At 43.1% G+C, this 13,490-nt stretch overlaps 1 protein-coding gene across 1 annotated transcript in view; it reads left to right on the top strand.

Annotated features, from left to right (window-relative positions):
• Positions 1 to 1,072: 1,072 nt before the first annotated feature.
• The window catches only part of adgra3 (adhesion G protein-coupled receptor A3), a 23,295-nt gene continuing 10,877 nt past the window's right edge, over positions 1,073 to 13,490 (top strand). The window contains 3 exon segments of the mRNA XM_020611441.1: positions 1,073 to 2,049; positions 6,592 to 6,663; positions 10,547 to 10,618. Of these exon segments, the coding sequence (XP_020467097.1) occupies positions 1,865 to 2,049; positions 6,592 to 6,663; positions 10,547 to 10,618 (329 nt within the window). The 5' untranslated portion in view covers positions 1,073 to 1,864.

Raw genomic sequence — 13,490 nt, 5'->3', positions numbered from 1 at the left:
CCAGCTCAGGAAGTTCAACCTGCCCCAGGAGCTGTTGATACAGTTCTACAGAGGAATCATCGAGTCTGTTCTCTGCACCTCCATCACCGTCTGGTTTGGCTCAGCAACCAAACAGGACAAGTACAGACTTCAGCGGACAGTCAGGACTGTAGAAAAGGTCACTGGTGTGAGCCTGTCCTCCATGGAGGACCTGTACACCTCACGGGTCAAAAGGAGGGCGGAGAGGATCATTGCTGACCTTTCACACCCTGGACACAATCTGTTTGAACTCCTCCCCTCTGGACGGCGTTACAGGTCACTGTGCACCAAGACAGACATAGGGTCATCACTCTGATGAACACTCGACCAATGACAGTATAACTGGACAATAACCCTTAGTGCAATACCTGTGTATATAGCTCGTACAGATCATACAGATTTGTACAGGCCTCTGTTTCTTCCATTGTTTACTGCCATCTATACTGCTTATTTTGCATTGTTTGCACTGTTTGTTGCTTTTTAATACTGCCAATTTTTGGTATATTACACAGCCTGTGCTAGTTACTGTTTACCTTGGTCTCTATTTTAAGTACTCTGCTCTTATTCTACCTCATTCCTATTATCTCATCTCGATGGGCATTCCCCTGTCTGTCTGCATTTTGTACTACCCGTTTATACTGATTAATTATGCATGGTTTGCCCTGGTTGTTGCTTGTTAAAAGTGCCTTTTTTTGTTATACAGCCATATGTTGGTCTGTTTACTTGCCCCTTGCATGGGGATATGTACATACACATTGAGAGCCGATGTACCAGTCAAATTCCCCCTGTGTCCGACACACCTGGCTAATAAAGCTGATTCTGACTGATTTTCTAGCATAAATCGATTGAAATGAGGTAACATCAAGTCAAACGTTGAGTTTTTTTTCCTCCCAAAGTAGCCTATAATTCACAATAAAATTGAAATACTTGAGTAAAACAGGTATATAAAGGGATAAATAAGAGGGATAGAGCTGCATTTTTATGCTATAGTTGCTATCCACCACTGGAGCCCGAATTGAGAAAAACACATTCGTGGAGGGCTTTTATTCTGAAAATGTGGCCCGGATATGGTTTGAATTCCATCGGCCTTGACATTTGTGGAGTCTGGAGCAGGATCATGGAAGGAGGATTTCTCAATGGAGAGGGAATTCGATTGGAATACTTTCCAAACACACAGCAACAACTTCGGATGTAGTGATGTGGTACTTTTTATTTAGTTTTAGAGAATTTCTAGCACATTTTGAGGCGAAAAGTGCTTCCGCGCGTTCGTAGGTCTTCTTTTCCCCAGAGCAATTTCCTGTTGGAAAACGAAGAAGGGGAAAGTTTACTCGCTGTGGTTTGGTTCAGTATCCAGAACAAAGTACTGTGGAATTGAAGTGGGGTTTTGGAACAAGCCTGGCCGCGTTTCCTTAAGTTAGTGCGGATAACCTGGGATGCAGCCGCCTCCCATGGAAAAGACTTGGTCCCACGCTTTGCGTAACAAAGAAAACCTCACAACAACTGGGGAAGTTATTCAGTAACCAACGAGCATAGTCAGTGTCTTACCTGTCTGGAATTAGTAGGCTTGGTGGAAATGTGCACAACGCCAGGATTAAAGGGGAATCATAAATGAGTCTTTTGGCAAACAAAGGAGTACTACTCTGTCGGACTGAACACCGCCGAGCTTTGCGGGAAATGGAGGAGGAAGGCTCGCTTGAGCCAAACAAGATACTGACAACATTTTTGTCTGGCTTTCAGGCCACTTTTATCTAACAAAGCTACTCATTATCGACCAGCCTTCTGCCCTGTGTAGTATCAGGACGTTCCCTTTGTCAGTGCTACAGTGGTTTTGTGGTCGTGCGTGAAAATGACGGTGGATCTGCTGCGGTTGTTTGTGATTTTGCTGCTGAGTGGCGGCGGGTCTCTGGTATCATCTGATTGCAAATCATATGATGAACGGTCCAAAAGCGCCGACAGGAAGGTGGTGTGCAGCAACATGGAGCTTCATCAGGTGCTGCCCCCGGACTCCTTCCCCAACAGAACAGTAACACTGTGAGTACTCCAGTCATTTTACACCAAACCTGTTTCACAACAGACTAAGACTCTTAATGGTTTACAAATAGACCTTAACCACCGTAGAAGACAGCGTATGGAATATATACATGGCCGATTTTTCCATTTGTTGTCTACTTTTAAATACTTTAAGAATTACAAAAACAGCTCCAAGTCCTCGCAGTGGCACCAAAGTAGCTACAGCTTGGTCTCCAACCCTGAAAAGCCCTGGCCTATAATTAACCAAATAAATGTGCAGTTCATTTCTACATATTCATAATTTAGAGAGGGCATTGCTGATCAAATGATTTGTTAAATGATCAATATGGCTTGAGCTTTACTCTGGTCCATGCCAACCACACATCAGGCTTTAACAGCTGCAGACTCCAATGGGTAAATAAACCTCCTGTCTTTCTGTAGTGTGGTGATGCATGCACCAGAAGATATTGTGGCAACTAAATCAGGACTCATGCAAGACATTTATCTCACCAAATCACTGGCTGTGAAATAATAATAATAATGATAATCCTTACACCTGGCAGAAATGTATACGCTCAGATGGGGTTACATCTAGTTTGTGTAGTAATTTTAGTATTGACAACACACTTAAAGCCCAGTGTTGTACCCTGCTGGATGTCCAGCACCACAGGCAGTCATCAGCGTTATTGATGCAGTTGTTAGTTTTTGTTTGGACAGCCTAAACGTATGAAACACACCTGTTTACAGCCTCAGGGATGAGGTCATAAAATGTTCCTGCAGATTCCTGAAGCATCTACTGCACTGTGTTATTAACTTTGATTTAAAATGTAGTGTGATCATCACTGTGTTTGACAAATGACACCAGCAAAAAAGACTTTGTGGTTGAGGTGGTGAGCGATGGGAGCAACCTGAGAACACCAGGTCAGGGTGCAGGCATTGAAAACAAATGATAGACTCCGGGAAGAAGAAAGGGAGAACGTTGGCTGAGAAGTTAGGAGTTAAAAGACCATTGCAGTGAGTTTGCAAGTTTTAACTTGTTTGTTACAAATCACATGCACATTACTTTGAAGTACCTTTCAGAGTAATAGGGTCAAACCTTCAGATCATGCACATTGGTCCGTAGTCATTGTAGGACAGTTTTAAAGCAGTTGTAGAGGTTTGACTTTTTACTTTTTGGTACATTATTGTAACATAGAAATACAGATAAAAGACGAGTGTTTTCCCAAGAGTAGGAAGCGACCATTTGCAGTGTATCTACCCCTGATGTGATGCTCCCTGACCCTGACAGCTCAGATGCTGGAGCTTCCCACCACACAGGCAGACTTTTAAAGGAACTGGTCCACTCAGCTGCATTACCACAAAACAAACACAGGTTCACTGTGTTGATTCACCTGGCTCTGTGAATTACTATCCATATATGGGAACAATTAGCTTCATAGAACCTTTGTTTACTTTGAAAACGGTGAACAGTGGTGACAAATATACATAAGTGATGGGGAGATTCAGCTAAAATGATAAAAACTTTACCTTACTATTGCTTTACCCTCATGTTCTCTGCAATATTCATAGAATTTAGTCTTTCATCGTGTTCTGACAGTGGTGGATTGGTGGTTGAGCCAAGTTTCTTGTGATTTAGCACTGAGCTGAAGCATTCTAGCGTCGAGGCTGGCCTCTAAGGAGCAAGAATGATGTAATTAGAGAGCTCAGACAAGCTGTGCAGCTCACAGGAATTCCTTCCACCCTCTCTTTTTTTGTACTTTTGGGTATTTGTTATAGGAAAACACAATCATCTTTTACCAGTGGAACTCTGTACAGTGTTCCTTGTAGACATAAGTGGCAATGAAACAGCAATTTATGTTGACTGCACAGGTTTTTGGTGTAAATTTACTGCCTTTAAATTCTACGAGCCTGCCAACTGACGCCCCACGTGTAATCCGAGAGGAAATGACACAAACGTGTTTACAACTGGCCCGTTCTCCCTTGTCAGATGATATGTGAGGGTTTGAATTCAACCCATGCCTCACACTGAAGGACAAATCAGGTTCTGTGAGTAGTCTGTATGGGTGCGAACGTGAGCGTTTATTTCTGTGTACCTGTTTTAGGTTTCAGCCTACATACCCACACAGACAGGAACTGGCTATGTTTAAGCTTTCTGTGCTCACCCGGTTCATGTTTCTTTACAGGGCTTGTTTAGTGTTTTCAGGATCCATTCACAGAGCACCGGGGTTGGACAATGCAAACAAGTGCACCTGGTGCTGGCCTCTGCAGCGCAGCAGTGCAGGATTAATGTCGGGAAGAAAGCAGGGATTTCCTTTCTCACTGCAGGAAAAATGTGCTTAGTTTGATGACACGTTGGAGTGCAACTCCTGTTTCACAGCAGTGAAAACTCGGAGTTAGGGTTGCATCCTCATCTGGTTTCCTTTAGACTTCACTTTCATGTCTGTGAAAAAGGTTGCCTTTGGATTTTAGAGCTGGAAAATGTTTTTTTTGTGTGTGTGTAAAAATACAGATGCATTAGTTGGTTTTTTTGTGTGTAAAAATACAGATGCATTAGTTTTGAATGTGCGATCAGTGTCAGCCATCTGATGTGTCTGTTCTCCCCAGCATTAAAAAGCTGCTACGCAACGCTGGGAGCTTCTGAAGTGCTTGTGTAACCATAACACAGGTGTCTGCTGTCATTCATATCCTAAGAGGATTTATTTGTGTTGCTTTCCAGGCAAACCATTAGTCTAAAGGAATGCTCCTGTGTTTTTCTCAGCTTTTCCACAGTGTTTGTAGAAGAAAGCAAAATCCCAAAGGTGAAGAACCTCACAGCTGCACATTTAGTCAGTTCGCATCCTTTCATTTCGCAGACCTGGTGAGGTTTGACTTTGCCAGGTTGCCTCAAGTCTCAGTTAATCCCACACAATCAATTCAATTTAGTGTGTAGACGTGAGCTAAGGCTATTTCAGGCCTTCTCGCCTGTGTGCACATTACTGCTCGTGCTTATATCCTGGTGTTTGTAGGGCAAATCATCTTTCCGTTCAACCATAGAGTTCTGTGGTGAACACCTGGCTCTAATGACTTGGCCTGTTGGACATTGGAAGAGGGTACTGCAAGGCCTATGACTTACAAGAATGAAGAGGCAAAAAGAGCTTATATGAGGTTAACTCAGTGACATGGAGAACATACAGTATATCCTTTCAGCAGCAATCTCCACACTTTGGCACAGAATCTCTAAATGAATCCAAATGCAACAGAAACGTTTTCATACTTGGATAATTGTTTTGAACAAGAAACTGCAAAAATTACCTTGGCAAGTTGCAGCACCTCAGCCACTGGATCAGTTCTCATTTCCATTTGAGATGAAGCTCACTTTTCCATCCATTATATTCAAAATATGTCACTTCAGAAGAGTTTTTATGGGCACTACGGTGGCCTGAACTTTATGTGAAAGCCTGTCGAAGAGTTGCAGCCCTCAGCTCTCCGTTCTTTGTTTAAAAGCCTCCATAGCATAATGGAAGTGTTGCGAGACCATTGGTCGGCTTTGACCTTAAAACGCTATATGCCTGTGAGGGTGTGTGGTGGCTGGTTGGTTTTAGTCTTTACCTGGATAATGTGCCTACAGCCAGATGTGTACGCTTTCAAAGATATTAAGTGCAAAAGAACGCTGGATTATCTTGGGTTACATCCTGTTTACTCACTTGGAAGGTAAAGTCAAGGCCAGTAATGTTCTGATATTCTGTGATTCAGAGCATAAGTTCTGGTTTCAGAGATGACTTTTCTATAAATGTCATTGAGATTTATAGCATCTGTATCAGTAGACAGAATGTGAGATAGGATCTCCCTGCAGCTTGTTCCTGGCTTGAGCTCAAGCAGGTCTCATCTATGGATCAAGATAAGGGAGACACCCCCCCCATTCCCGCATCATTTGAGGCCTAGCCTGAAGAAACTCCATATATGGTTCTTTAGTCTAGAGACCTCAGGCCAACATCCAGGGACAGACAGTAAAAGGCAGACGGTCTAGCTACAGACATCCTCAGGGCAGTGGGGATGGTAGATGGCAATGATCTACATACAGATTTGAGGGTTTGCCATATTTACACTGCTTCTAAAGCAGTGGTATTTCTTTCTATACAATGTAAAAGTGTAACAAAACAAGACAAATCATTGCCGTCAAAGCAGTGTCCAATATGCTGAGGTAACTGGGGATCCACGTCAGTAAAAACTTGAGCAAGCGACGTGAGAACAGTGCTAACGATGGTCACATAGTAGTGACAGGAATGTGTGGTTAAAGCCCTACACGTCATCAGCACAGCAGAACGTCCATGGTTTAGGTTTGGTAGGTGATTCCTGTAGTTTCTCTTAGTGTCCGAGTCACGCTTGTCTGGTGATTGCTTCATAAATTAAAAATACAATTACCTGTTGTGTAACTTGCAATTAAGACATGTTTGTGCAAGAAAAGACATTGCACATCATCTGCTACCATATTAGAACCCCTGATATTTTTTGTGGACTTTGTTAAAATTCAGATATGTGTTTTTGTCCATTGCCTTGTGTTTATACATATTTTTCTCTCCACAGAATTTTAAACAACAATAAGATTCAAGAGCTCAGAAATGGATCCTTCTTTGGATTGACTGTTTTGGAGAAATTGTGAGTACTTTTCCTATTTCCCTCTTTCTGCTAGGGACTTGTATGATTATTAAATGTTTACAGTCACACCCTAAACTTTCTCTTTGCTGTTGTTTCCACTGCATCTTAAAGTAAAACCTAACTTGGCACCTCTAGCCCTAATAGAAGAAATAATCTTGGCTTTAAAAAGTAATCTTTTCCATCTTACAAAGCAGATATTCAGGCTGCACATTGATGCCACTGTCAAATACCTTCACAGTATTTCATGTTGTACCTACCAGTGCATTAGCAGGAGGCACCCAGTACTCCCAAATGTTTGGCTTATAGGGCAGGAAGTTTTTGAAACAGACACTGGCCTCCTGCCAGTGGAACATCCATGTCACGGAAGAAGAGTAGGCATCCACCCGGCACTTGGCCTCAGTGAGGTCCATCGGTCTATGGTAAAAGACCAGAGATGGTACTAGAAAATGCTAATAATAGATATAGCCCCCAGGGCTGGGGCATGCATTCCTCATCAGGAGTAAGAGGGACAACCGCCCACAAAAGGAGTAGTACATAATAAAGTTTGTAAAGTGTCTGCACTTTATCACGGAGGAGACTCTTTGGAATGAAGAAACTGCTCGGAAAAAACAGAGAACTGGCTGAATTCTAGATGGTGAAGGCACTTAAAGTCTGTCTGTGTATGATCAGTGAGACTCGAACAATGATGAGATAATGTTGATGCCATGTGACTGGAATGTCATCACCCATGTTTCCTTACTTTAGAGAATTCAAGAAAATGGCTCTGGGCCCACACATAGGGGCCATGGCTGATTTATCACTCTGGAATGGTTTCATACAGATGAAATAACCAGACCATTGATGGCTGTGCTCTTACCCAAGTCTGCAGTAACTCATGACTGCACTAACATGGAATTCCAAGAGCTTGTTTCCCCAGTCAAGTTAGAAAGGTCCAAAATCTAGAAGGCATACGAGGCCATATTAACTACATTTAGCTTTGTTATATCAGTTCAGAAAGAAGATGAAGTTTTACTGATGCTAATTGATTTTATTAGTCACAGACCATTGATATTTTTTGCAAACTTCTCCAGACAGCAGTGTATTTTTGTCTGTTTCTGTCATGCAGCACAGACATACAGTATGTGACTCTACTGCCATTGGAGGCTACTGGTACAGTGTTAGTATAACACGTCTACAGTATTTTCTTCTTTCATCGTGTGGTCATAACTTGTTGTTTTAACTCGTCCTGCATGGCTCTTCTTAAGGCGACGTCGTTATTCATCTGCCTCTAGATTGAATTTGCAGGTAAATTTCCTGTGGGCTCAAGACTTGAATTGTTGTGAATCAAGAAAGCCTTAAAAGTGTTTTGTCTGTGAATGGCCAGTCAATGGTTTCAAGCTTTGTTCTGCTTATTGTTTCATCAATCCATAGCCAAGTTTACCTCCAAAACCAGCCCCCACTGTGCCTCACAGACCTCACCCCTCAACCAGTGGAGCAAGGTTGTAGATGGCTTGCTTGCTATTGTCATTGTAATGAGGTCAGAGGTGTGAACGCCACCATTCCCACACACACTCTGCATGTTGAAGCCTCACCCTCTCTAAAATGTTCCCGTTCCCTCCCACCTTCAATCATACTCGCTGCCTTTCTCATCAAACTCTCCAGGAGGAAAGAAAAACATGCTGTGTGAGTGTGTTTGAATATGCTGAGGCTCTCCAGCTTCAATCCCTCCCTCCTCCTGCCTTCACAGCTTTTCTTTTTTATTTCTTACCCTACAAAGAAACTCCCCCTCATTTGGACTGCCTATATGCAGCCGTGACAACTGAGACAGCAGCTGGCTGTGTGTGACAGCGAGGGGTAGAGAATCAATTACCCCTGTTCGACACTCTGCATGACATTGCAGAGTAACTGTGGAGACCGCTGTGTTTTGTCAGGGCCAAAGGTGTCTCTGCTTGGAAATAAGCCACACAAAATCCCCATTATCACTCTCCTCATAGAAATGGGAGCCGAGCTAGGCGACCGTCACAAGCTTCCTTACTAAATCCACTGCTGTGGTGGAATGCTTACTGTGGAAAATGAAGCAAGATTAATGCTTCTAGTGTGCAGTGTTTTCTGAAGAATTGTCTATTCATGAAGGGCACAATACTCGTGGAGGTAAGTATGCAAGAAAGTTAGCTTGACTTGGATATTGCGATGCTGCATTTAGTGCAGATTTTAAAGAAAGACACTGTTGACAAGGCTCTAATTTGCTTCAGCTGTAGTATAAAGCAAGCCTCAGTAACTTTTTAAACACAATCCCCTTTTTACAAACGAAAAGACATTAAAAATAACATGCATCCTGCTCAGTTCAACACACACATCTGTAGTTTTCTGCCTGTGGTCACATCCCCCATCTCAGTCAGCATGCAGAATTCCAATGTTTTACAGGATAAACCTGGGATTATTCTGGCACAAGAGAATTGTGGGAAATTAAGGAAAAGGGCTGTTACCCTGCAGTTGACATTTGTAGCCACATTGGCCACAGTTCAGCAAAAATTACATAGTCTCACTTAAATTTTGCACTGACATGCCTGGAAACCTCTGTCAGATAATGATCTTGGAACAGAAGTTATGCAAATTGAACGTGTGTCACATTTTGTTTAGTGTGAATAACGCCATTGGAAGGCAGGTTGTGTGCCCTGAAAAACCACCGTGCCAAAACGTGTGTCACATTTCGTTTAGTATGAATAACGCCATTGGAAGGCAGTTTGTGTGCCCTGAAAAACCACCGTGCCATTTCTTTACAGCTGTGTTCCAAGTTCTGGAACACACTTATGTAGGATCCAGTTCTTATTACCATGCTAACTCTGAGAGACGAGACAGTCCAAGTAACTTCAAAACAGTGCTGATTTATTCAAAGGATCACAGGTAAAATTAACATTACACGCTCAGGCATCTTGCACCTCCATCCTGCACGCTGGCAGAAGTAAGATGAAAGACCCTGAACCCACCAGGCCTATACATTATATCCCCCCTGCAGTTATCGTCCAGTTACCGAGTCTTTAAGAACTGGTTAAAGCTTCTTATAATACTTAGAATTGAATCTTGAATCTTATTCATTTTTCCATACTAAAATGTTGGCAAAGGTAATTTTCATGTTTTGGTGAACACACACGAGTAGGATTCTGTGTCAGAACTTCCTCATTTACATGCTGAATTCTGTGTTTGTGTCCTGCTTTCCCTCAACTCTAATAGCTGCAACTCCAGGAAAAAATAAATTGGCTCCAGGAACAGACAGGCTGGTAGGTAGGTAGGTAGGTAGGTAGTAGACTCACCAAGGCTTTCTGTGCACCAAATACCCACCCAGCTCTTACTAGCTATAAGTTAGCCTTCTCCTTTTCCTCTCATCACTCCTGCACACAGAAGCCAGCTCTGCTAGTTCACATCAAAAGCTGTAACAGGCATTAGATGTTTTTTGGCTGACTAATCTATGGCCACCTGCCCGTCTTCAGATGACAGCTCCCTGACATCAAACGGGCAGAGATACCCTGCCCTGAGGCCCTTTGTGTGGGTTCAGGTGGCGACTAGGGAGCCTCCTGAGCCTTCATTTTAATGAGTGACTAGGCAGCACCAGCTCAGGCGAGCACTGCAGGCATCCTCTGACCATAAGCCTTTGAAACCCGGAGTGAAGTGTGTGTGTACGTGTGAGAGCTAGAGAGCATCTCTGAGCATCAAGCTGTCAGTGACTGCAGCTATACAGTAACAGTAGGTGGGTGATGTCAGTGGAGGTCTGGGTGTTTTTCACTGAATTTAAAAAAATGTATGTGCACAATGTGTTTTCCTACATAGTAACCATGTTTACTGTTACATTTACTGTTTTGTTGCTGTTTTATTTGCTCATCACTCAAAATTCTCTTTGCTTCCACAGGGACCTGCGGAGTAACATGATCAGTCGTATTGAACCCGGCGCTTTCCTTGGGTTGCCAGCACTGAAAAGACTGTGAGTAGTGGTGGAGCTTCTGCAGCTTTGCTGTCTGTCTGATGTGGCTTTTGCAGGTGTGCATGTGCTCTACACTGGCACATTAAGCCCCTCTGGGATTTCACTGGGTTTTCTGCTTTTATTGCTACCGAAATATCTGAAATACAGCTGTTTAAAATGAGTGCTTGGCTTAATTATTTGTCATGTGAGAATACTGGTGTATTAATACTGTGAACTAAGAGATGCCTTTTGGTTTAGTGTGTCTTCTGTTAAAGTTGCGACTGTCATTTTGAAATGATCCGTGCATATCTGGCATTTTAATGTGGAACAACCTCTGTGTTGTTTCAGCCCCAAAGTTACAAATCACACAGTCAAGACATTGTCAGGGAGCATGTTCAGGTGTTGGTTTTGATCTGGTCAGAGCTCTCTTCACAGCGTTCAGCAATGACTCTGATTGCATACGTTGTGTTTAAAGCAGCTGTTGTTTGCTGTCTGTCTGTGCAATGTGCTGTGCCAGTGTATCCAGTGTCCATGAGGGAGCACGATCCAGCAGCATGCTGTTTCCACTGCCATGTTGTGTCTGGCCCTCTGCCAGAGACCAGACAACACGAGGGCCTATATACTTTCACATGCCTGAGAAGAAAATGAAGGGGGATGTAGAAAATGTGTCTGTCTGTGTGGTGTCTGTGAATATCATGAGATTCTGTGCGGTATACATAACGTTGGCGTCTGTCCAGGACATGTGGTGTGTGTGTGTGGGAGGTCATGGACTGTGTGGGGAAGTGTACAGTTGTGTTTTTTCATTTATACGTGTGTGTGTGTGTATGACGGAGCAAAAACAAAAGCATGAATTGGATTCGTCTGAGGGTGCCCAGTCGCTGCCAATGCAAACTTGAGCTTGGCTGCTGCTGTGGAGCAATAAAAGTGAGACAGGAAGGCTGTCAGCTCCTTGGCTCAGACCTGGCCTCATTTTCCCCTCATCCTCAATGCATGTCTGTGCTACACTCAGATGGATCCACAGTGTTTCATGGTAGTTTGGCATTGGCTAAGTGTAACAAAGTTAAAATAGCCCCACCCCCCATCTCAGTTAAGGTTAGTTGTCACTCACATGACATAAAAATCGACATTTGCCTGTTTTTACGTCACATTTACCAGACACACCTTGGACACATGCTCCTTTACCTTTCTTTTTCTCCTTATCTTAGACTCTAGTCGGTCTTTAATTTCCCTCCATCCGTCTGTCTGCCTCACTCGTGGAGTTAGAAGGGAGGCTAATTAGATTTCTTCACATTTCGAGACTTGCCATTTGGAGGGCCTATTTGTCTAACAGGTTGTCACAGAGCAGTGGCAGCAGCATTTAAAGAGCAGGCTGCAGAGGTTTGGGTAATACAGGCTCTATATACCAGCCATTAGTCATGATGAATTAAAAACCAGCTTTTGTGTTAACCCATCTTAGGCTAGATGGTTTCTTATTCTGATTCCTCATCATGTTTGACTAGCACCTGTTGAGCAACAGACATGTATATGTGTAGAGAAAACAAAGAAAAAGGGAAAAGGTGTAAATCCCTGCTGTTTTGCTTGTAAAGGCAACTTGTGCCAGTAGGTTTACACTTTGGTAGATGACATCAGGGTTGAGCACTCTGTCCAACTAAGAAAACAGAGGCTGAGATATTCATATTTTTAGTCCAAAGCACTGGTCAAGCTTCACAAACACTGAATTTCTCCCATAATGTAACTGGGCCGTCTTTCATTAACCTCCCCCTGCCTCTAAAATTCCCTTCTTCTTCCAAACTGTCCATTTCTAACATTTAAACCTTCTAGCCCAACCTACAACAACCCTGACATCACCAGGGATATTGTTGTTAAATTTGGAAAGCACCATCCAGACCCAGGTTCACACCCTGTTTCTCACACCATACAACCCACTGAAGCCCTATGGATCTATCCAGCCTCAGCCCCTTGACTCTGAATTCCTCCAACAGCTGAACAGCCTAATCACATCAGGCTATTTTTGCTTCGACTGAAGCACTAGACTGAAACAACCCTTGGCGCTCTTAATTTGCTGCATGTGGCTGAGACAACTCCTCGGTAATGAATAGTAGTCGACTAGGAAAGGCCGATGGGCACTAGAGACCAGCCGTACAAGAAAAACGACTTAAATGTGTATTTATTTGCATTGTTTCAATAAAGAGTGTTAAATAATAAAACAGAAAAAGTGAGCGTAAAAAATAAGCGTGTTAAGTCCCTTGATGTAACTCGAGCGTTTCAGTTCAGACTATAAAATACGATGAAGGTTTGCCTGAAGCTAGTCGAGCCCCATCCCTTCACTTCTCCTGTGTTATCCTCCCCCTGACACACAAGCTGACAAGCCTGCAAAAGGCGGCTTTTTTTGTTCTCTTCCAAGTGGAACTAATAGCCTCCCACTGTAAATTCCCCAGCTGGTACCTTAAGGACCAACACCGGTAATTACAGAAATGCTCGGTTGTTAGCATATGCCTGACAGTCATTTTCCAGGTATACTCGGTGTCGGGATCACATTCCTGGAGCACCCCAGGATTCAGTTTGAGGTAATGATCTCACTTTGCTTCCTGCCTCTTGTTTCTTTTCCTGGCATCTTTCAGTGATTGGATCATTCAGAGGAAGATGTGTTACAGCCACGTTCAAGGTGCTGTGACTTTGAACCTTGGCTTCACTGCAACTGTTATGTCTGGGAGTATTGTATTGTATTGTATTGTTGTGTTTGTTTTATTTATGGCAGTCATAAGAGATCAAAATTCAGGCAGAACCTTTTAGCATACAGACCGAGTCTTTTGTAGGACCGGTGCGTTCTGTTAGTGGTGGTTTTTTGCAGCCTTCTCTAAGTGTTTTCACTTTGGGTGTGATTCCCAGCAGC

Source organism: Monopterus albus, unplaced genomic scaffold (genome assembly GCF_001952655.1).
Source record: "Monopterus albus unplaced genomic scaffold, M_albus_1.0 scaffold113.1, whole genome shotgun sequence".
NCBI classification, from domain to species: Eukaryota; Metazoa; Chordata; class Actinopteri; order Synbranchiformes; family Synbranchidae; genus Monopterus; species Monopterus albus.
This window is presented reverse-complemented; position numbering and strand designations above follow the sequence as displayed.